The sequence below is a fragment of the Oncorhynchus masou genome, chromosome 24 (assembly GCF_036934945.1).
Source record: "Oncorhynchus masou masou isolate Uvic2021 chromosome 24, UVic_Omas_1.1, whole genome shotgun sequence".
NCBI lineage: Eukaryota > Metazoa > Chordata > Actinopteri > Salmoniformes > Salmonidae > Oncorhynchus > Oncorhynchus masou.
Window position 1 is genome coordinate 71,798,198 of NC_088235.1, and position 23,624 is coordinate 71,821,821.

General features: G+C 42.0%; 1 protein-coding gene across 1 annotated transcript; it reads right to left on the reverse strand.

The window, feature by feature from the left end:
- Window positions 1–2,997: 2,997 nt before the first annotated feature.
- erich3 (glutamate-rich 3) lies at window positions 2,998–22,908 on the reverse strand. Its single transcript, XM_064932939.1, has 14 exons — window positions 22,725–22,908; window positions 20,810–20,903; window positions 16,391–16,516; window positions 15,970–16,041; window positions 15,689–15,817; window positions 13,798–13,956; window positions 13,362–13,574; window positions 11,849–12,026; window positions 11,445–11,631; window positions 10,956–11,188; window positions 9,107–9,259; window positions 8,355–8,807; window positions 6,702–6,836; window positions 2,998–6,596 (listed from the first exon to the last, which is right to left on the reverse strand). The coding sequence occupies exons 1-14, from the start codon at window positions 22,763–22,765 to the stop codon at window positions 2,998–3,000; spliced, it is 5,772 nt and encodes a 1,923-aa protein (XP_064789011.1). The 5' UTR covers window positions 22,766–22,908.
- Between the last annotated feature and the right edge of the window lie 716 nt (window positions 22,909–23,624).

Here is a 23,624-nt window from a genome sequence, read left to right on the forward strand (position 1 = left end):
AAATGCAATAAAACATGAATGATATTCTGACTAAGGACTAAAGACTCCACTGGTGGCCAGCCCTGTGTGTGTGTGTGTGTGTGTGTGCAGAGAGAAGGGAATAGAGAGCAGTGAGCCTGGCAACGGTCTCCAGGGACACAGTAACTGGAGTTGAATGTGTGTATGTGTGCTCTACTGCTGAAGGGTCTGTCTGTCCGTTAGAAATGTCCTGGCAGTAGATCAAAAGTGTCATAAATAAATTGTATTTTTACTCAACGTGAAAGTGAGAGAGTGTGGTTATTAGGTCCTGGGGTGTCATGTTTGTCACGGAATCCCCCCCCCTTGTCTGATGATATACACACCTGGTTCTCATTTCCCCTGATTAGTATGGTATATATGTGCCCTCTGTTCCCTCGATGTTCCCTCTGTTACCCCAACCCTATGGTGCAGAATGTCGTTTTAAGTTCCTTTAAAGTTGGTATCCGTTGCGGTGACACTGCCACGTCCGTTTGCGATATTACAACCACAAAGACGTTACTTCAGACAACCACCGCTGTTTTCTTTTCCTCTGACACCCTTTGCACACAGGATAGAACAGCAGAGGGCCACGGCTCTGGATACACACGTCCTCCGTTCGATAAACAAAACCGAGACAATAACAAATGTGCCAAGGCAAACACCTTTAGCGCTACTCAGCTTTAAAGTAAGTGGTGTAAGTAGGGGTTATTTATTCTTTAAGCCATGGCATTGCTCAATACTCGTTTCTGACTGGCTAGAAGGGCATTCTAGAGTGGGAAGTACATTACAACCTTATAACGAGGATGACATGATTCCCAAGGTCCATCTCTGGATGAACTGAGGAGGAATATGCCGTTTCCACCCACTGACGGAAATGGTAAGAAGCATAGGAATGAACATACATACAGCCATAACCTTTTTTTATACGTTTATCACATAGACATATCGGTTTATCTAGTCTTGAGTGTTCACTTTGGGTGAATGAAGAATAAGCTATATCGTTATCTGTATTTCTAAAGCTATCTACTCCGTTCTCTCTGTTCATGGTGTTGAACTGTATGACTCGATTTTAGTTGGTTTTTATGTCCTGTAAATATTTGGCCATTTTGGGGGGTTTTGAAAATAGTATTGCATTCCGTAAAACCATATTTCAGCCTCAGAATGCTCAGTCAATTTGTGCTTTTATTTTTCAATAAAATAGAGAAATCACATTGAGTTTCATTCTAGATGATTTGACATTGATGATATATACGCAAACAATTTAAACGTAAACAGGAAGAATCCTAACCCAACTATGCCAAACTAGGCGACAGGTAGCCTAGTGGTTATAGCGTTGGGTCAGTAACTGCAAGGTTGCTGGTTTGAATACCCGAGCCGACAAGGTGAAAAATCAGTCGACGTGCCCTTGAGCAATGTCACTTATCCCTGATTTGCTCCAGGGGCACCGGACTACTATGGCTGACCCTGTAAAACACCACATTTCACTGCACACATTCGCTATTTGTGACAATAAACACCTCATTATTAAATACAGGATTCATAATGGCAACTGAATAATTTTTTATTTTTACCTTTATTTAACTAGGCAAGTCAGTTAAAGAACAAATTCTTATTTTCAATGACAGCCTAGGAACAGTGGGTTAACTGCCTGTTCAGGGGCAGAACGACAGATTTGTACCTTGTCAGCTCAGGGATTTGAACATGCAACCACTCCAGTTACTAGTCCACTGCTCTAACCACTAGGCTGCCCTGCCACCCCAGCTGAAGAAATAAACGAACCAAGAATGATACAGGTATTAGATGTGTTAGCAGCAACACATTTTGACACAAACTGTTTCCTACATAGGACATTTCACAATTTCTCCAACTATTATTACTGTTTGTTTGACCTTTGACCTTTTATTTAACCTTTATTTAACTAGGCAAGTCTTTATTATTACTGTTTGTGTAGTTGTGTACAGCAGGCATTCATTGTATGTTTGACATACAATATTTTCAAATGAACTGGGTGAATTTGATTTCAATGCATGTCCATTAAATTGGATTCGAAAATTCTCGAAAGGAATACATTGTAATCACTTAGTAAGTTGAATGGAAATGCAGGGATACAATTTGTGACAACAGATCATGTATACGTTACAGATAAAGTGAAACAAATCTCTGGAGAGTTATCACAATGTAAAATATGGAAATCTATCTCATACATCTTCTTTCTGTGTATAAACGATGAACATTATCTGTGTAATTAAGGTTATACATCCAGTATAAAGAGCCAACTGTACTTCCTCGCCCGTGCCAAACTATAATCCAATCAGGTCTTTGTCATCAACGCGAAAGTGTTGTAGTGCTTTAAGTCAGTGGTATTTTATTTTCTCTCCAAACCAATCATCACACAACCATGCCTTGTGAAGTGTGTTAAGGTGCTTTGGGGCAAGCTGGCCTCCACCAGGCTTAACGACTATGAATGATTTATTTATTTGTGCAGCGTGAATTGAGGGGTATCTGTTTACAGGGGGCTGGTGACAGCACCTGTGCTTGATACCTCCAGCAGACAAGGCCTCACTGTTTGTCCCCAAAAAAGGGATGGTTGTAAACATCTATGCTACTATCAAAACCTTTTATAAAGACACATTTTCATGACCCAGACTTTTTTTGTTGGTAAAAAAAAGGGGGAAATCATTAAAGCTCTTAGTAAACTCAAACATGTATTCACAATTGTGGAGCGACTGTTCCTGCAGTGTCCTCTCATGAGAACCATTACAGCAAGTCCCTCTCAAGAATAACGCAACTCCGGAAAGAATGTGATGTCGAAGAATATCCTTCCTGGTCATCCTGCAGTCATCTGATTGTCTCATGTGCTTTATAATATAGATAGAGCAAACGTCATTCCAAATAACAGGCCTATGTGTTATTTTACTTTCTTGTTCAGATATCAACAAATCTCAGATATATAGAAATGGAATAATCGTGCAGCTTACCCTTGTGCCAGCCTGTTGCTTTCTAATAGTTACTGTCAGTCGGTGCAGTTGTCAACAGAGGGTATGAGGTGTGGCCAAACATCGAAGAGTCTTCCACTGAGCAGGTGCTCAGCTGGTCAATCAGCTGTAGATCTTCTTTGTCTCCCCTCCTGCTTCCATCCAGTTGTTTAGAACGGAGCTGTACACTTTGGGAGTATTCCTGGCTCTCATTCTCAGATTTAGAAATGGCTCTTAGCTCTGTTATTTCTGTAACCTCTGCAGCCTCTTGCTCTTTCGGTTCCTTTGTCTCTTTGGCGTCTTCTGGTTCTCTTGACGTTGTGCCAGATTCAGAGTGGTTATCTGGACTCTCAGACTGCTCCTGTGTTTCATCTCCATTTTTGGAAAGCGTTGTCAGGACGGTTATCTCTTGCAATGTTTGTTGCTCATCCAACCCGGAATTGGCTTTGGTTTCTTTAGTCTCTGCTGGATCCTCAATGATCTTTGCAGGCCTGCCACTGGCAGCTGAATGGTTAGAGCACTGTATCCTTTCAACGTCAGTTTTGGACATTTCTGTCAGATCATTTTCACCCTGCATTGTCATATCTTTGTCCTTGTCATCCTCAGACATCCTTGTAGTTCCTTTGAGCTCCTCTGAATAACCCTGACCCTCCTCCCGTGGCCCAGCTGTGTCTTCTCTGCTGCTGTCTTCAAGCTCAGCAGAGAGTGTGAAGAGAGTGACTTCTGTTCCCTCTTCCACCTCGAGAGAGTATTTTGTTAGCCCAGTTTCACTGGCGTCATCGTCTCTTGAGTGAGTACTACTGAGATCTGACTGGATCACTTCCACCTTGTTATTACTGTTTGACTCATTGTCATCCTTTGCGGATGGGGCTGCCTCTTTAAGTTCCGTAACTATATTCTCAACAATGGTGCCAGCTCCGCCTCCAACAACGGCGCTCCTCTCCGAGGCATTGGTATCATGATCGTCAGGTTTCGGGTCTGGTGTCTTTGCCGTTTTAGTAGGTCTCTCTGGTCTGGAAATTTCGGTCATGTGTGTTGGCGCTATAGCCCTGGCATCCGAATTAGACTCACTGATGACATTGTCAGAAGTAAAGTCATCTAGGGGCTCTATGAATGTCTCAAAGAACTTTGAGGATTGATGTACATTCACCCAGTTAGTTACAAGATCCCTATTGTCTCCTTTCTCCAAGGTCTCTGGAGTTGCAGCATGGTCCTCAGCTTTAACACTTTCCTCAAGTACATTAGCGTATTTACCTGATGCACTGCTTTCTTTTTGTTGTGTTTCTGACTGAGGTTTGAGGACAACACTGGCTCCTTCTTCAGATTGCTTGCTTGCCCCTTCTGTGGATTCGTCTTCCGTTTTATGTTCTTTTTCCTTCAGATCTGATTCCGTCTCTGTAGTATCTTCTAGCTCCATAGCTCTGGGTTCTGAAGCTGGAGCTTGTGTCTCTTCAGAAACAACAATCACCTCTGTAGTAGCATCATTAACTTTCTCTTTGCCATCATCCAAGTTATCTGTGCTTGTATCTGGGTTCTTATCTGCACTCTCAAGTGTAGCATCTACAATTCTGTCCTTTGACTGAGTTTTTAGTTCCGACTGCTCTTGAGACTCTACAGATGCCTCTATCTCCTTGACATTCTTAGTCTCCTTATCAGCATTCTCTGACATAGCCTCTTCTTTGGATTCAGCCCCAGTGTTAACTGGCTCTGGGTCTCCTTCATGTGAACCAGCATGGCTATCTCTGTTAGATTCCTCAGCCTTAGATTCTTTGTCTTCTGTGTCTGCATCCTGATCTACTTTGGTATTTTCACATTTGTCATTTGCCTCTTCCTGGTCTTTAGGATCTTCCTCTGTCACTACCTTGTTTAGGTCATCTGTCTTTGTTTCTGCCTCCTTGTCCTTTTCATCTACCTTGTTTTTGCCTTGGGTATCTTGGTTTGTGGACTCTGTCTCCTCTCTTGCGGTGTCACTCTGAACTTCAGAGGCTGCAGCTGTCTCTCCATTTTCAGAATCTACCTCACTGTCCTTTTTCTCTGTTTCTTTCCTGCTGACTAGGGTCTCATCTCTGGCCGCAGTGCTATCTCCAACAATTGGAGCTGAGCCGCTCTCTACATCAAATTCATCATTCTCGTTCGCATCACATACAGATTCTTGAACATTGTCTTTGATCTCAGTCTCTTCAACTTTGAACTCAGTTGTTGTCATGTGTTCTCCTTCCTCCACTTTAAGTTCACTGGCTTCCTCTGCATCCATAACATTTTCCTCAACTACTTCCTCTCCCTCTTTCTCTCCTGTTTCATGCTCAGATACTTTTGCTGCTTTATTTTCTTCAACCATTTCCCCACGTTCTAGCTTGCCATCTTCTTTTACAATTTCCTCTCCATCATCGTCTTCCTTTTCTGCCTGTCTAACCTTCTCTTCACACTCCACCTTATCTTCTACTTCTGCTGCCTTTTTGCTGTCATCTGTTTCTCCCTCCTCTGCCTTATTCCCCTCAGCATTTTCTCCACCCTGTGTCCCCTCTTCTGCGTTATCCTCCCCATCTTTCTCACTTCTGTCTACCTTACCCTCACTAACTTTCTCTTCATCTCTCTTAGCTTCTCCAGTATTTACTTCCTCAGTCTCTTGCTTTTCTTCTTTCTTATCATTTCCAGTCTTTTCACCGTCCTTTACTTTCCCTTCTTCAATTTGGGCAAAGTCATTTTCTACCTTATCACTTGCCTTATCCTCTGTAGTAGTTTCTCCTCCAACTTCATCCGGACCAGCTTCTTTTTCTAGTCTGTCTTCCTTCATAGCCTCCCCTGTGTCACTCTCAAGTTTGGCTTCGGTTTCTCCAGGTGCATCCTCACACTTCTCAGCTCCCTCTGCTGTCTTTTCAGCACAGACAGTAGTATCTCCACTTTTCTCTGACACGCTGCTTGAATTATCTGCTGTGACTTCTGTCTCTGTGCCTCCAACCGTGTCCTCCTCCCCATCTCCCTGCCTTTCCTTGTCAGTTATAGGCATCTCTTTATGGCTATGGGACTCTGAATCCGCAATGGGCTTTGCTTTCATCTCTACTGCTTCACTCTCTGCCACCTCAGTCCCTGCCTCATCCGTCACAGCTGTTTCTATCTCAGTCTTGCTCCCTGGTTCTTCTGGTGCAGATGACTCATCTTTGGTGCTTTTCATCTCCTCTGACTCACTAGGTGGTATGTCAGGATCTGCTGTGTTTTTCTCTTCCTGCTGCTCTTTAATAGTTACAGAATCACTTGCTTTAGCTGGCTCGCCCGCCTGAAGATCCACAGCCTCATCATCTTCCTGGTTGCCCTTATTTTCTTCACCCTCTTCTTTCCCCTTTGTTTCTACTTTGCTGTCTGCCTCCTCTTGATCATCCGTCTCCGGACTGGCTTTTGGATCCTCCTCTTTCGCCTCTGTCACACCACTGGTTTCTTCAGTTATCTGTTCAGACTCTGGTGCACCATCTTCCTCCTCTTCCTTCAGCTCAGTCCCGACTTCTTTTCCCTCAGCAGCACTCTGTGAGGTCATTTCCTGTGCACTGAGTGAACTTTCCTCACACTTCACTTCCTCTGTACTGATCTGACGCTCCAGAGTAAAAGCCCCGGCTTGCTCTGGTTCCGTACCTGCGGACAAAAAAATAGGCGGTAGGTGACTGACTAATGACGTTTTCTCACACACTAAATATACTGCACAGGTGTTAATTAAGGACAAATAATTGGAGCTCTTACCAATGGTGTCCGGTTGTTGGTTTTTCTCAGTGGGGTCTTCCTCCGTCTCAGTGCTGGTGTCACTCAGCTCTGGCTCTGAGTGACTCTGAGCCTCCTTCAAAATGGCCTCTGCTAGTTTCTCCTGCACAGACTTGGCTTGGGTTTGGCGTGGGAAAGAGACAGAGACGTGAAGCATGCAATGAATTACCTTTAAATGTCAACAAACACAAGCAGTATAATCATATACAAAAAGAACATCATGAGGAGCCATTAAAACAAAATAAACTGAAAGCAATGATTGGACATTAGACAGAACAAAGTAAAATGAAACATTTCATTTCAGAGAGAGACTCATTTTAATATTTACATTAGCCAATTGAAGGAGAATAGTATAATGTATATCACATTCAGATGTTCAGCATGCATGAAATAAATGCAGGTTGACATTTATTGTCATGAATCTGGTCCTGGAGGCAGAACTGACCAATTTCTGCTAGATAGGCCAGCTGAAAGTAAAAACCAGCTATATTGTACAAATTCATGAAAACAAACATTTGCTTTTTGGTCTTAATTTAAGGTTAGGGTTTTAGGCATAAGGTTAGCAGTGTGGTTAATGTCATGGTTATGGTTATGTTTAAAATCTGATTTTATGAGTTTGTGGCTGTGCCAGCAAGTGACCACTCTACAGAGCTGCCCCCAGAACAAGATTCATGACAAAAAAACGCTAACCTGATAAATAAACAAGCAAAAAGCAATACAGAGATAAAGTTCATGGGCCCAAACAAATAAAAAAATATATTTTGTGTTGGCCAAAATTACATCAACTTAACAAAGAACGCAGGAGAGCAAACCCAAAACAGACATTCACAATCCTCAGCTCAGTATTTTCAGACATAATTTGTCAGGTATGCAGTACAAAGTTGTTCATTAAGAATGTTAAATCTGTTCAACCAATTCTGAGGAAGAACTACGGTGAAGTAATACAAATTCCTCAGAGGCATTCTACAGATCTAGGATCTTAATTTGATCACGCTGTTGCAGGAGATCTTTCCTGCAATCCAGGAAATGTAAAACTTGTAGTGTATTTGAGGTTTAAAAAGCCTCCTGAAGTTCGTAATTTCCATTTTGAAATTGTAGATGACAAAAAGGTCCTTGAATTATAATCCACATAATAATTCACATTTCCTGTTGTTTAAGGATTATTTTCCTGCTGTAGCAAACTGGCTCAAATTAAAATCCTACATCTGTACATTACAATGTTTATCAAATTAAAGTCCAAAAACACCGGCACGCACTTGAATACAAACACAGATGAGACCAAAAAAAGCATGTTCCCACTTAGCTCCAACAGCCATCTTATTTATCATCACAATTACAATGGCGTGAAGGCGAATGAGAAAAGGACAGGAAGGTCCAAAATGCAGCAGGAAATGGTTTCTCCCAAGCAACACACAGAATCACCTTTTCCACCATCCGAACTGACCTGTTATCTCACAATACTCAGAATTAAAATCGATGGATTCTTATGTAAAGGCCTGTATACATGGAAATATATCAAACTCAACTAATGTCTTATAGAAAAACTAACAGCTCTGATTATGGAAAAGGCCCCCGGGGAGGGGGGGGGGTACAGCTCTCACTCAGGCGAGTCTGGATGTGACGGTACATACTTACCCCTCTCAGGCTCCTCCTCCTGTGTCGACTCACCCTCCGCCTTAGCCCCACTCTCCTTGTCGTCTTCCTCCTTAGCCTCAGCACTCCCATCATCATCCCCTTTCCCCTCCTCCGACAGCCCACTTGTGTCTGACACCTCAAGGTCTGTGGGTCTCGCTGTGCTGTCCCCAGGGCTGTACCCCAAGGTCCCTGTGTCTTCCTCCCCAGTCGAGGTGGTCTGGGGTGGGGTAGGAGAGCTGCTCTCTGTGGCTGTGGTGGGATCCTCTGTGGGTGGTTGGTCTGGATCAGGTGCTATGGTGGTGGGGGTGTCTTTTGCCTGTTCAGCCTGGGGAGGAGCCTCCTCTAGGTCAGCTACCTGGTTGACTGCTTGGTCTTCCTTGGCCTCAGCCTCACTGTCGTCCATGTCACTTCCTGAGGAGCTGGAGTCTGACCTCGACCTTGACCTTCTCTCTTCTACAAGGGAGACAGTGTTAACAGGAGACAAGGGAATATAACATTTATCATTTAAAGAGCTAAGATCTACAATGAATGGATGAAGTGGACTATATTTGGATTGAGATCTACGATGAATGGATGAGGTGGACTATATTTGGATTGAGATCTATGATGAAGGGATGAAGTGTGATATATTTGGTTTGAAATCAACGATGAATGTATGAAGTGGACTATATTTGGATTGGGGTGTAAAACTCTTCTATTTAATTCATTTTCCTTTGATTATAAATCAAGATTTCTCAAAATTATTAACTAACCAACTTTGTCATCGTCCTCACTGTCAGACTGGTTGCCTTTCTCTCTATCCTCGCCGTCTCTTTCGCTGAAGGGAGGAACACTTTTCTTGTCTTTCTCTTCTCCTCTGTCCTCAACCTGCCCCTCGTCATCCGCCTCAAAGTCCTCTTCATAGTCTGTTGGGAAAAACAAATAGCACCTTATGACTCCATAGCATAAAAAACTATTCTTAACATGATTAACTATCTTATTAAGATGATTTTAATCTTGTACCATAGAGTGTTAGACAGAACAACGACTACACTTCTATTATGGGGTGTCAGGTAGTCTAGTGGTTAGAGTATTGAGCCAATAACCAGAAGGTTGCTGGATCAAATCCCTGAGCTGACAAGGTAAAAATGTGTCTTTCTGCCCTGAGCAAAGCAGTTAACCCACTGTTCCCTGAGTGCTGTGGATGTTGATTAAGGCAGCCCCGCGCACCTCTCTAATTCAGAGGGGTTGGGCTAAATGCAGAAGACACATTTCAGTTGAGTACATTCAGTTGGACAACTGACTAGGTATTATTAATAATTTTCACAAAAATATTGGTAACTTATGCCTTGTTTATGACAGCCTATGATGGATGTTATGTCTTCATGTACAGTTGAAGTTGGAAGTTTACATACACCTTAACCAAATACATTTAAACTCAGTTTTTCACAATTCTTGACATTTAATCCTAGTAAAAATTCCCTGTCATAGGTCAGTTAGGATCACCAGTCCCTCCTGCAGCAAAGCACCCCCACAAAGCACCGCCACAACATGATGCCACCCCTGTGCTTCATGGTTGGGATGGGTCTCTTCGGCTTGCAAGCCTCCCCCTTTTTCCTCCAAACATAACAATGGTCATTATGGCCAAACAGTTCTATTTTTGTTTCATCAGACCAGAGGACATTTCTAAAAACAAAGTACGATCTTTGTCTCCATGTGCAGTTGCAAACCGTAGTCTGGCTTTTTTTATGGTGGTTTTGGAGCAGTGGCTTCTTCCTTGCTGAGCGGCCTTTCAGGTCATGTCGATATAGGACTCATTTTACTGTGGATATTGATACTTTTGTACCTGTTTCCTCCAGCATCTTCACAAGGTCCTTTGCTGTTCTGGGATTGATTTACATTTTTCGCACCAAAGTATGTTCATCTCTAGGAGACAGAACACGTCTCTGTCCTGAGCGGTATGACTGCTGCGTGTTCCCATGGTGTTTATACTTGCAGACTAGTGTTTGTACAGATGAACGTCGTACCTTCAGGCGTTTGGAAATTGCTCCCAAGGATGAACTGGACTTGTGGAGGTCTACAATTATTTTTCTGAGGTCTTGGCTGATTTCTTTTGATTTTCCCATGATGTCAAGCAAATTGGCACTGAGTTTGAAGGTAGGCCTTGAAATACATCCACAGGTACACCTCCTCCGATTGACTCAAATGATGTCAATTAGCCCATCAGAAGCTTCTAAAACCATGACATAATTTTCTGGAATTTCCCAAGCTGTTTAAAGGCACAGTCAATGTAGTGTATGTAAACTTCTGACCCACTGGAATTGTGATACAGTGAAATAATCTCTCTGTAAACAATTGTTGGAAAAATTCCTTGTGTCATGCACAAAGTAGATGTCCTAACCGACTTGCCAAAACTATAGTTTGTTAACAAGAAATTTGTGGAGTGGTTGAAAAACTAGTTTTAATGACTCCAACCTAAGTGTATGTAAACTTCCGTCTTCAACTGTAGCTGTTATAAGGGCTTTATAAATGCATGTAAGGGGGGCTACAGTAAAGTATTACCAAAATGTCAATATAATATTGATATAACTCTCAGGTGTCCATCTGTGTAGCTCAGTGTACCATCTTTTGGTTTGTCCTCCTCTTCTGGAATGTCTTCTTTGATCTCTGTCTCCATGTCCTGTGGCTGAGTTGTCTCAGGCTCTGGTTGAGAGTGACTGTCTTTACTAATCATCTCCTCCTCCACCCCTGCAGTGTCCTTCCCAGTGTTTACAGGGCGGGTGACTATGATTTCCTCTTTGACTCTCTTTGGAGGAGGGGTGGGCTTCTTGTCTAACCCCATGGCTATGATACACCTGGAAAATGAAAATGGACCTCACATACTGTATCCTTGTGACCTGATTAAACTGCAGACATTGAACGTGTATCACTGAGATTTCATCATAATTGGGGTTTTATTGACAAATTCAGATAATAGAGGTGCTAAAAAAAAGAGTTTGGATTGAATATACATTTTCTAACACTCAGGATAACATCTTTGCTTTCGAAATGACCACTCCATTCTCAGACAGTAACGCATACTTTTAAAATCCTGCTTTTACTGCATCTCACCTGTAGCAGGGCGAGGCTCCCTCCGTGCTGGAGAATCCAAAATGTCCGTGGCGGCCACCTAGCCGGGAACCCTTCCTGTGTTTGAACTCACAGCAGGAGCTGAGGCGCTCCACCTGCAGCCCGTTGAGAAAGAACGTCAGGCTGAAGGGGAAGCCACGGTGGCGCCGCGACACAAACTGGAACGCCTCTAAAAAAATAAATAGAGGTAAAGTGGATACGTTGTATTGTAGCATTTCATATTTTATGGGATGTTTACGCAATCTGCATGCAAATGGTTTGAGATTAGAAAAAATGAAGTGCTATTAAAAAAGTGTCTTTAAAAAAAATTGGGGCAAGACCGAATAGATCGGACTCTGTCTGTCACACACTCACTGACCTCCCTTCCTGCGTGTTCCCATACTGACCTCCCTCCTGGAGTCTGCCCTTGTACACACACAGGTTCTCTCCCCCACAGTGCTGCTGGAACACCTTCACCTCATCCCTCATGTCCATCAGGTCATGTGACAGGTGCACTGTCTTCCCAAAGAACACCATGCTCACACATACTTTGCTCTGCACAGACGTCCGCGGGAGAGTAGAGTCCTGGAAGCAAAAACAGATTTGTTTTCAATGTGTCCTGCGGCCTTTATAATACTGCAAAGGAATAATTAGGTCAGTAAGTACCCGCTGGGGCCATTCATTCAAAATGTATATACGCATGACTGTAAGTCACTTCAGATAAAAGCATTTGCTAAATTGCATATATTATTATTATATTACACTAAGTAAGCACCATCAAACCTGAATGGTTTATATTGGGTATGATAGAAGTGGGCTGCTAACTTACAGTCTATGTGCCTATCTGGAGAGCCCTTGTAATCAAACTGTACTATAAATTGCAGCTGTGCACTGGTACTGAAGCATAGTATATCTGAGAGAAGTGTGATTTGGTCTGACATAAAAATCACTGTGTGTTTATTGTAGAGAATTTAAAAAAACTCATGGGTAGAATGTCCAATCAAAAAACGCATATTTTGACAAATGGGTAGAATTGTGTTTATTATGTAGATAATCCTCTAAGAAAAGCAATGGTCCAAACCTAATTTCTCTATCAGATAAAATAGCGTTGTTTTTTTAATCAGGAAAATTGCATCGCGTCAGCTAGGCTGGATTCTGTGCAAGAATTAAGGCTAAATTACTGACTACCTGACAGGCTCACTTTCCCGTTGAACTCATCATCTTTCTTCTCGAATCCACAGGACATAAAAACAATATAGAGGTAAGATGGATATCGAGTTTGAGACATGACATGTAGTAGTTTCATATTGTTGTATACGCTTTTAATATTAAGCGTATCTCTGCAAAATATTAACAGAGCATACCAAGCTTATACCAACCTTTTACATATAATTCAGCTCGTGTCATGCTGATTTAGCTCTTTGCAACCCGTAGATAACGATTTTGAAGACGACGACCTCGAAATGTAAAATCCTCAACAGTTGTTACGAGAACCCTGCACCACTATGCCAACAGAGCTCAGTGATTATTATCGGATGTATTAGGTTACGAAATCTGACTTCTTCGATATAATGTTAATGATACGTTAGAGAAAGACCCCACGGAAAAATTCAGAACATGAATAATCATATTTGTCTTGGTAAAAATTATTTTATATCATAAGAAAGTGGAATTTCATAACCAAAGCACGTCTCCAACAACTCTGTTTGTTTATTAATAAAGGTACGTGGTGGAGCTCACGAGTGTGCGGATTCTATTTATTTTATACCGACTTTTTCAACCCGCACCCCCATAAAATAGTGTGCGTTTGATCAGACTTGACTATAGAATGGTTGGACACGCTACCATGTGTCATCTGAAGGGTGGAGGGAACTATGGTTGAAGAGATAGAGAGGGAGGAAGGGAGAAAAGAAGAGAGACCTCCGTCATTCCGGGACCACTTGGGGCCGTGGTGGGGCGCAGTCTCCGTCCCCTGAAAGTGCCATTGGGGGTACCCTTAAAACCGCCCCTCTCTTTCCTCTTAGTCGGTGGTGGCACTGGGGTAACAAAGTTGTTGATGACTGGAAGGCGGTAGGGGGATATACCACGGGAAAACTCTGTCCCGGTCAAATGTCTTCTGGAGTCTTTGTCCATCTGGAAAGAAAATACAAAATTCCTGTGATAACGCTTCAATTACAAGTTGCCCGGATACGGGTCTGGGAATACAAAGGCAAGCAAGTGCAATAAAACATGCATCGAATTCTGACTAACGGCTAAAGACTCCACTGGTGGCCAACCCCGTAAATCTGTGTGTGTCTGCGTGCGTGTGTGAGTGCTATGGTGTTATAAATAATACAGTCGACGTTGGTGGTCTCACAATGCAGTTGAAAGGCTGGTCCGTTTCATTGGAGGAGTCATGGGGCCTGTAGGGGGAGGTGTGTCTGTGGGAGGCTGTGGTGCTGTTACTATGGATGGGCTTCAGACGCACCGGCCTCTGCATCTTCCCTGGAGCCGTGTTGGGTCGAGACGAGCCCGGCTGAGGCACACACACACACACACATCAACCATACATTCTTAGCAGGATACGTTTTTTATTTTTTATTCTGATGGACATTTAAATGCTCATCATAGTAAATGTTTCAATATTTTAAACATGCTCTTATCTACAAATTTACTTCACTGAACAAAAATATAAATGCAACATGCAACAATTTTAAATATTTTACTGAGTTACAGTTCATATAAGCAAATTGGTTAATTTATATAAATGCATTAGGACCTAATCTATCGATTTCACATGACTGGGCAGGGGCGCAGCCTTGGTAGGGCATAGGCCCACCCACTGGGGAGCCAGGCCCAGCCAATCAGAACGAGTTTTTCTCCACAAAAGGGCTTTACTACAGACATAAAAACTCCTCAGACGATCCTGCAGGTGAAGAAGCCGGATGTGGAGGTCCTGGGCTGGCGTGGTTACACAGGGTCTGCGGGGTGAGGCCGGTTGGACTTACTGCCAAATTCTCTGAAACGACGTTGGAGGCAGCTTATGGTAGAGAAATTAACATTCAATTCTCTGGCAACAGCTCTGGTGGACATTCCTGCAGTCAGCATGCCAATTGCATGTTCCCTCAAAACTTGAGACATCTGTGGCATTGTGTTGTGTGACAAAACTGCACATTTTAAAGTGGCCATTTATTGCCCCCAGCACAAGGTCCACCTGTGTAATGATCAAGCTGTTTAATCAGCTTCTTGATATGCTACACCTGTCAGGTGGATAGATTATTTTGACAAAGAAGAAATGCTCATTTACAGGGATGCAATCACATTTGTGCAATTGTTTGTTGTTGAGAAATAAGCTTTTTGTGCATATGGAAAATGTCTGGGATTTTTTAATTCAGCTCATGAAACATGGGCCCAACACTTTACATGTTGCATTTATATTTTATTCAGTGTATGTTTAACCAAGTGCTTTTAATGATATTTGAAGTATTTTTGGCAACACTATATAGTAAGATTTGAACAAGCCCCAACATGCTTGTGATACATCTGTTTGCAGATTTTGTCAAGAGACACCATCTAACTTCTAGTAAACACAACAATCAAAGCCAGAAAAACCCAGGCAGGCGTTCACCCCTCGACATATGTTGATTCAGCCATTAAGCTACCACATCTTACATTTCAAAAGCATGAGATAAACTTGTGTAATCCCACCACTTCACATTGAATACACTCTTAAACGAGACATTGAGCAAACACAAGAGAGAAGTGTTCTTCAGACCTGCTGACTAGAATGTCAACACCAACCTGGCAACTATCTCAGCACGTACGGCTATGTTTGCATCCTAAATGGCACCCTATTCCCTATATAGTGCACTACTTTTGACCAGGACCCATCCCTATATATGGAATAGAGTGCCATTTGGGATGCGCAGGCCATGAATCAGCTCCACGAATCAGCTCCACACACATCCATCAACATACAGCCTATAGCTACCAATGAAATACATTTTCCATGGCTGCTGTGTGGTTGAAACAAAGTTTAATTTGCTACATGTGTATAACTCTTGTAACAATAACTCTTAAAACGTCAAACGTGATCAAGTTTAAAAACAAACATCATAATCGCCAACACTGATACTTACTTTCCGAACCTTTGTCACAACTATCCGGCATTACCTTGTCACAATAATGCGACTCTTGAGCAATCATTATCAAAATTGTTATTATTGTGCATTTGCCTTAATTGCTATAGTCTCAGAGGCATCACTCACAGATTCAGAGGATTCAGAGTGCTCCCCCTCTGGGCCAGAATGCTGTGCGTGGGAGACCCTGGGGCCCGTGGGCGGCCGTGGAGACAGGATATGGATTATCTCCTCCTCGTACCTCTTGGAACGTTCAACCTTCACCAAGACAAAGACTATGGTTATAATGCCTTTACTCACGACTCCCTCCAAAATACATGAGAGACATTGGGTTGCATAGGATTATGTTTGATACAATACATTCAAAGGAGTCACAGGTTATACAGAATATTCATATCCAAATGAGGCACCTTGATTTTATGCACTCTCTCCCTCCGGGCAAAATCCTCCAACTTCCTCTTGATCTCGATCTGATGGAGACGCTGGATGAGAAGGACAATGTTTACGTTTCATGCAGAGGCAGGAAGAACCCACCGATCAGAACAATGGGATCATGGTCTCTAGGACAGGGTCATATTCAGGAGCGTAAATGCAATTTTATTTAGGCTAAATCATGTTCTTATTGTTGTATGTTTTAATTATTTAATGTATTGATTGTTGCTGCCTTCTTGGCCCGGCTTCTTGGCCCGGTCTCTCTTGAGAGACTCAATGGACTTTCCTGGTTAAATAAAGGTAAAAACAATTACTAAAATAAAAAACACTAGTGGAGGGAATGCAAAACTGACCCAAGGTCAGTGTCAAGGGGCAACTTCACCCTACTCCCTCTCTCACCTCCATGTCCAGCACCTTATGGAAGATGGCCTGGGCCAGGCATTCCCTCACATGCCTCTGGTGCGCTCTCTGCATCACATTGTGTCTGTACTCTTTGTCTGGGACAATCCGCCCACTCCTGGTGATCTGATAGAATATCACACATCACATTAGGAAGTGTTATTATTAGCCTATACGGTCTTCAAAAGAAGATTTTTACTATCTTACCATTCTGTCTCCCATACTCTTCAGTCATCATCACTACATCATGATCATCATCATTACAAAACTGGTTGCTTGGATCCTGGATGCTGATTGGACGAGCAGCGTTCCAAGCCACGCTGTATTGGCCGTCACGGACACAAGTATGCTTGCTATCTCAACTCGGTATTATGTCCCTTTACTTCAAAGCCTACAGTAACATTTCGTTTGGTTCAGCGTTGGGAAATATAAGACTCGCTGTCTGCCTGTCCAACCTCAGAAACAATGTTTCACTTTTGAATTTCGATCTGTGTAGTACCATACATAGAGTGAACCATGCCCAAACGAGACGATACAACTTTTTATGAGCCAGTCGAAATCACGCATCAACATCATTATCATGGACATACAGGCTGGTTCCAGGCATAGCGAAATCAGCGATCGCTTAGCCCGACCGAAACATTAAAAACACCTTCCTAATATTAATCCCCCCCACCCCCGTTTTTGCCCTGTGAACAGCCTCAATTCATTGGGGCATGGACTCTACAAGGTGTCGAAAGTGTTCCCCAGGAATGCTGGCCCATGTTGACTCCAATGCTTGACTGGTGGACCATTCTTGACACACAAGGGAAACTGTTGAGCGTGAAAACCCCAGCAGCGTTGCCATTCTTGACACAAACCGGTGTGCCTGGCCCCTACTACCATACCCACTTCAAAGGCACTTCAATCTTTTGACTTGCCCATTCACCCTCTGAATAGCACACCTACACAATCGATGTCTCAATTGTCTCAAAGCTTAAAAATCCTTCTTTAACTTGTCCCCTCCCCTTCATCTACACTGATTGAAGTGGATTTAACAAATGACAGCAGGGATCAGGGATCAGATCAGCAGGGATCAGATCATAGCTTTTTACATAGCTTTCACAAAGAGCAGGTATCATTAATGTTTTGTACACTCAGTGTGTGTGTGTGTGTGTGTGTGTGTGTGTGTATATATATATATCACATTACATCACAGTGTCCATACTTTTGATATATATATAGTGGGGCAAAAAAGTATTTAGTCAGCCACCAATTGTGCAAGTTCTCCCACTTAAAAAGATGAGAGGCCTGTCATTTTTTATCATAGGTACACTTCAACTATGACAGACAAAATGAGAAAAAAAATATCCAGAAAATCACATTGTAGGATTTTTAATGAATTTATTTGCAAATTATGGTGGAAAATAAGTATTTGGTCACCTACAAACAAGCAAGATTTCTGGCTCTCACAGATCTGTAACTTCTTCTTTAAGAGGCTCCTCTGTCCTCCACTCGTTACCTGTATTAATGGCACCTGTTTGAACTTGTTATCAGTATAAAAGACACCTGTCCACAACCTCAAACAGTCACACTCCAAACTCCACTATGGCCAAGACCAAAGAGCTGTCAAAGGACACCAGAAACAAAATTGTAGACCTGCACAAGGCTGGGAAGACTGAATCTGCAATAGGTAAACAGCTTAGTTTGAAGAAATCAACTGTGGGAGCAATTATTAGGAAATGGAAGACATACAAGACCACTGATAATCTCCCTCGATCTGGGGCTCCACGCAAGATCTCACGCCGTGGGGTCAAAATGATCACAAGAACGGTGAGCATAAATCCCAGAACCAAAGTAACAAAGCCTACCATCAGTAACACACTACGCCGCCAGAGACTCAAATCCTGCAGTGCCAGACGTGTCCCCCTGCTTAAGCCAGTACATGTCCAGGCCTGTCTGAAGTTTGCTCGAGAGCATTTGGATGATCCAGAAGAAGATTGGGAGAATGTCATATGGTCTGATGAAACCAAAATAGAACGTTTTGGTAAAAACTCAACTCGTCGTGTATGGAGGACAAAGAATGCTGAGTTGCATCCAAAGAACACCATACCTACTGTGAAGCATGGGGGTGGAAACATCATGCTTTGGGGCTGTTTTTCTGAAAAGGGACCAGGACGACTGATCCGTGTAAAGGAAAGAATGAATGGGGCCATGTATCGTGAGATTTTGAGTGAAAACCACCTTCCATCAGCAAGGGCATTGAAGATGAAACGTGGCTGGGTCTTTCAGCATGACAATGATCCCAAACACACAACGAAGGAGTGGCTTCGTAAGAAGCATTTCAAGGTCCTGGAGTGGCCTAGCCAGTCTCCAGATCTCAACCCCATAAAAAAATCTTTGGAGGGAGTTGAATGTCCATGTTGCCCAGCAACAGCCCCAAAACATCACTGCTCTAGAGGAGATCTGCATGGAGGAATGGGCCAAAATACCAGCAACAGTGTGTGAACACCTTGTGAAGACTTACATAAAACGTTTGACCTCTGTCATTGCCAACAAAGGGTATATAACAAAGTATTGAGATAAACTTTTGTTATTGACCAAATACTTATTTTCCACCATAATTTGCAAATAAATTCATTAAAAATCCTACAATGTGATTTTCTGGATTTTTTTTTCTCATTTTGTCTGTCATAGTTGAAGTGTACCTATGATGAAAATTACAGTTCTCTCATCTTTTTAAGTGGGAGAACTTGCACAATTGATGGCTGACTAAAAACTTTTTTGCCCCACTGTATATGTATTACTGTACCAGTAAAAAGTTTGGACACAGCTACTCATTCAAGAGTTGTATAATACATTGTAGAATAATAGTGAAGACATCAAAACTATGAAATAACACATATGATATCATGTAGTAAGCAAAAAAGTGTTAAACAAATCCAAATATATTTTATATATTTTTTTTTTAAAGTAGCCACCATTTGCCTTGATGACAGCTTTGCACACTCTTGGCATTCTCTCAGCCAGCTTCACGAGGTAGTCACCTGGAATACATTTCAATTAACAGGTGTGCCATGTTAAAAGTTAATTTGTGGAATTTCTTTCATTCTTAATGCATTTGAGCCAATCAGTTGTGTTGTGACAAGGTCGGGGTGGTATACAGAAGATAGCCCTATTTGGTAAAAGACCAAGTCCATATTATGTCAAGAACAGCTCAAATAAGCAAAGAGAAAAGACATGAAGGTCAGTCAATCCTGAAAATATCAAGAACATTGAAAGTTATTTTTAAAAATATTTATTTTACTAGGCAAGTCAGTTAAGAACAAATTCTAATTTACAATGACGGTCTAGGAGCAAAATAATAACGAAAAACCCTTGAATGAGTAGGCGTGTCCAAACTTTTGGTACTATATAGATCTTAGGAACTAATTCTGGATCTCAACTTACTATTGAGAGTAAGAATAGTAGAATACACCAGGTGCAATTTCAAAATGTGTTTGTGCATCAGCAGTTTTTCTCTCCGTATGTCAGTCACTGACAGTCACTTTAATTTGCCATGATCTCTACTCCATGGCAAAATTAGTAGAATTGCAGGAAATTAGTTGTAACTGCATTTTTCCCTCTCCACCCCATAGCAAAATGTGTAGAATTGCATATTTTTTTTACCCCCTTTTCTCCCCAATTTTGTGGTATCCAATTGTTAGTAGTTACTATCTTGTCTCATCACTACAACCCCCGTACGGGCTCGGGAGAGAAGAAGGTCGAAAGCCATGCGCCCTCCGAAACAAAACCCAACCAAGCCGCACTGCTTCTTAACACATTGCGCATCCAACCCGGAAGCCAGCCGCACCAATGTGTCGGAGGAAACACCGTGCACCAGGCGACCTGGTTAGCGTGCACTGCGCCCGGCCCGCCACAGGGTTCGGCTACTGTGCGATGAGACAAGGACATCCCTACCGACCAAACCCTCCCTAACCCAGACCCAGACGACGCTAGGCCAATTGTGCATCGCCCCATGGACCTCCCGGTCACGAACCCAGAGTTTCTGGTGGCACAGCTCGTGCCCAAGACCACTGCTCCACCCAGGAGGCTGCATTGCAGAAAATGTGCTTTCATTAAGGGTCCTGCTCAGCTGTTTTTATCTCGATATCAAATCATTTCTGGGTAACAATTTGGTACCTTACTGTGATTGTTTTTAATTGAAAGGATCAAAAAGAAACAAAAATAGCTTCTTAGCAAGAGCAATTTCTCAAGAAAGAATTTAGCTTGGACTGTAGTCTTGTGCCTTAATGCCTCACCATCATCATCATTTGCTCTGGTCCAAGGTGTTATGTGTGGCTTATAACGCCCGGGACCAAAGCTACATCATCATCAACTAATACAAACTTTGAGGGGAATATTGCTGATGAGTGTTAACCACTGGTGTACTTGACGTACCAGGCCAACTCTCTGGAGATGTCTTCTGATCCGGGTGTTGTTGAAGTATCCAGTAAGGTGTTTGTCTGTCAGACTGTTGTAGGCTGAAAGTAGCCTAAAGAGAGAAGGCAAGTCCTATTACATTATGACAGAAAGGCTATTTTTTTTATGTGAAAACATCATACGAACTGTATCCATTTAATGTGCCTAATTTGTCATGTATCAGTAACGTAATTCATTTTGGCTGTTCTCCTTTATAGTGGATTGTATTATGGATTGAGAATACCTGTCTAATGAATTAAAGTGGTTCACCAGTCTGCATCACCTCTGAAAGTAACAATTATGCTTAATTTCATCATTACAACATCTAGACTAAATGTCAATGAATCATCTGTGCCATTAGTTTAAAAAAAAAACTTCCATGTTGTTGTTTTTGTCATTAACTAGGCTATCATGGTGTCAGGTCTACCCTCGGATGTGTTCAACTTCAATTCTGCCTAGCTCTTTCCAACACAGACTTGATTTCCTAAAGCGTTACAGTTTCCCCACAACTATTGGCTCTATTACCCGTGTCTGATTACCTTAGGAATTAAGGGATGGATAGCGCACTTAACCCAATCGCCCTTTTGTGCCCATGTCTTTCTCTCCTGCTCTAAATAACACCGGTACGGATTTCTCATCGGGGTAGGGTCACCAGAGCTTGTCCAAGAGCATGGGATACATTGTCATCCCAAACAAAGATATTCCGAGTGGCCAAATTATTTAGATACAATCTAAGATATGCTACTTAATAAAAATATTGCAGCGAACTTAAAGGGATAATTCACTAAATTATAAAATTACATATTGGTTTCCTTACCCTGTAAACACTATATGGACAAGGTACGACGGCAATCCTTGCTTTGGTTTGTTAATCTGACCACATCTTCTTTTTTTTATATACATTTTTCACATTTCCAATACAAGTCAATGGAAACAATATAAGCATTTTCACGCTTCCAGTCCAAATCATCTCAAAGTAACAAAATAATTGAAATATTTTATTTGACGACTTGGACATGAAGCCTGAAAATGCTTATATTGTTTCCATTGACTTGTATTAGATGTGTGCCACAAGTGCTAAAAAGTTAGCATTTGAAACAGTGGCCAGGTAAACAAAACCAAAGTATGAATTTCTGTCATACGGAAATTAATATGTATTTTGTAATTTAAGTAAACTATCCCTTTAACACAACACCTCGTGATTTTTGTTACGATCGGATCTCTTGGTGTAATGGCTAAAGTAAGGTGATGACATTCACTGGACCACCGTTCAAGTCCCGGTTGGGGTGACCCCTGAAAATTCACAAAAAAACCTGCTTTTGCCATGAGGCGTATACACACAAGGAACTTAAGTTTATAGAAGCGCTTTATCGAAGGAAGTGATAATGTAGCGACCTGAACGTAACACCCCATCGATCTCGTCAAGAGGTTCGGGATCTCTTGGCGTAACCGCCAAGGTGTTGCAATGACAGTAGCTGGACCAAGGTTAAGTTGCTATTTGCTGAAATATGATTAGCTATAAAGTCCTTAACAACTTTTTATATTGCATTTGAACCACGTTACAATTCCCACCAATTCAGTTACGCCTATTGGCGAGCTGCGTAGGGTGTAGGCTATGCCTTTCACGCCGGTGACCCGAGTTCGCGTCCCGTTCTCTCCATTCGCTACTAATGTTTATTGTTCACTCAATTCCATAAAGTCAAGCATTTTTTTAAACAGAGTCCAATAGCCAATGAATTTAAAGAAATTTTCAAACATGAATAATAAGGTTTAATAATAAATTGTCAACAAGTAAGCTACACTATCATTCGGGTCTGTAGACAAGCATTACTAAAACCTCTATCATCACTAGGGAACGTCAACCTGTAGAAAATGTCCAAAGAATGGCACCTACCCTGGGTATAGGTGACTCATGATTTCGGGATGCAGTTTCATATAATAAACGGAGCACTCCGGGTCGGAAGACTGTCCGCCTTGCTCAAATACATGCAAATATAGAACCAGACGATAGAATACTGTCCTATTCGAATGCCCGGCTTGGTAAAACCTGACTGTACTTGCTACACTTCTTTCCGAGCGGAACTGATGACAATTTCCCCGTTGCTATGGAAAGTCACGTGACGATGCTATCGAGGAGGCTGGTCTCCACTTACAACTACAGTAAGGATTATTTTCTTTTTCTGCAGGGTATTTTTCTATCGTATTTTATTATAGAATTTAAAAAAAAACATGTCTGAATTATTGGACCTAAATTAATTATATTCTATCTATTATCAGATATGCATGGACCCAATCTGTAGTTTTTTTGTCTAATTTATTTGAATTTTATTTGTCATTATAATGATAGCAGGTAGCAACCCTGGACTGTATTCAGAGTCGGACTGGCCATAGGGCAGTTCTGGCAAATGCCAGATGGGCTGGGCAATCTTTAGCCTACTGGGCCTGTTGAAATTGGGGGTTTTGCACAAAAATGTATTTATTGGGCTGATAATGGGGGCATAAAGGTATAAAAAAAGGTTTCTGGTCCCAGTCCGTTCCTGACTGTATTCAATTCACCTCTACACTATAGATGTGTGTGGAACCACAATTGAACTCATGCATTGCACTACTGTAGGCCTACTACCAAGAACCCCTCACGGGATATCCGTCTGCTGGAGATGAGAGACCAGACACAGTGATCACTAGTTACCAACAGCCTATGATATAGGAAATAACCCCAAATCTTCCTTATTGCAATGTATACCGTTGATCAAGTGACAAATTATACAAAACGCACTATTATATAATAATTAGG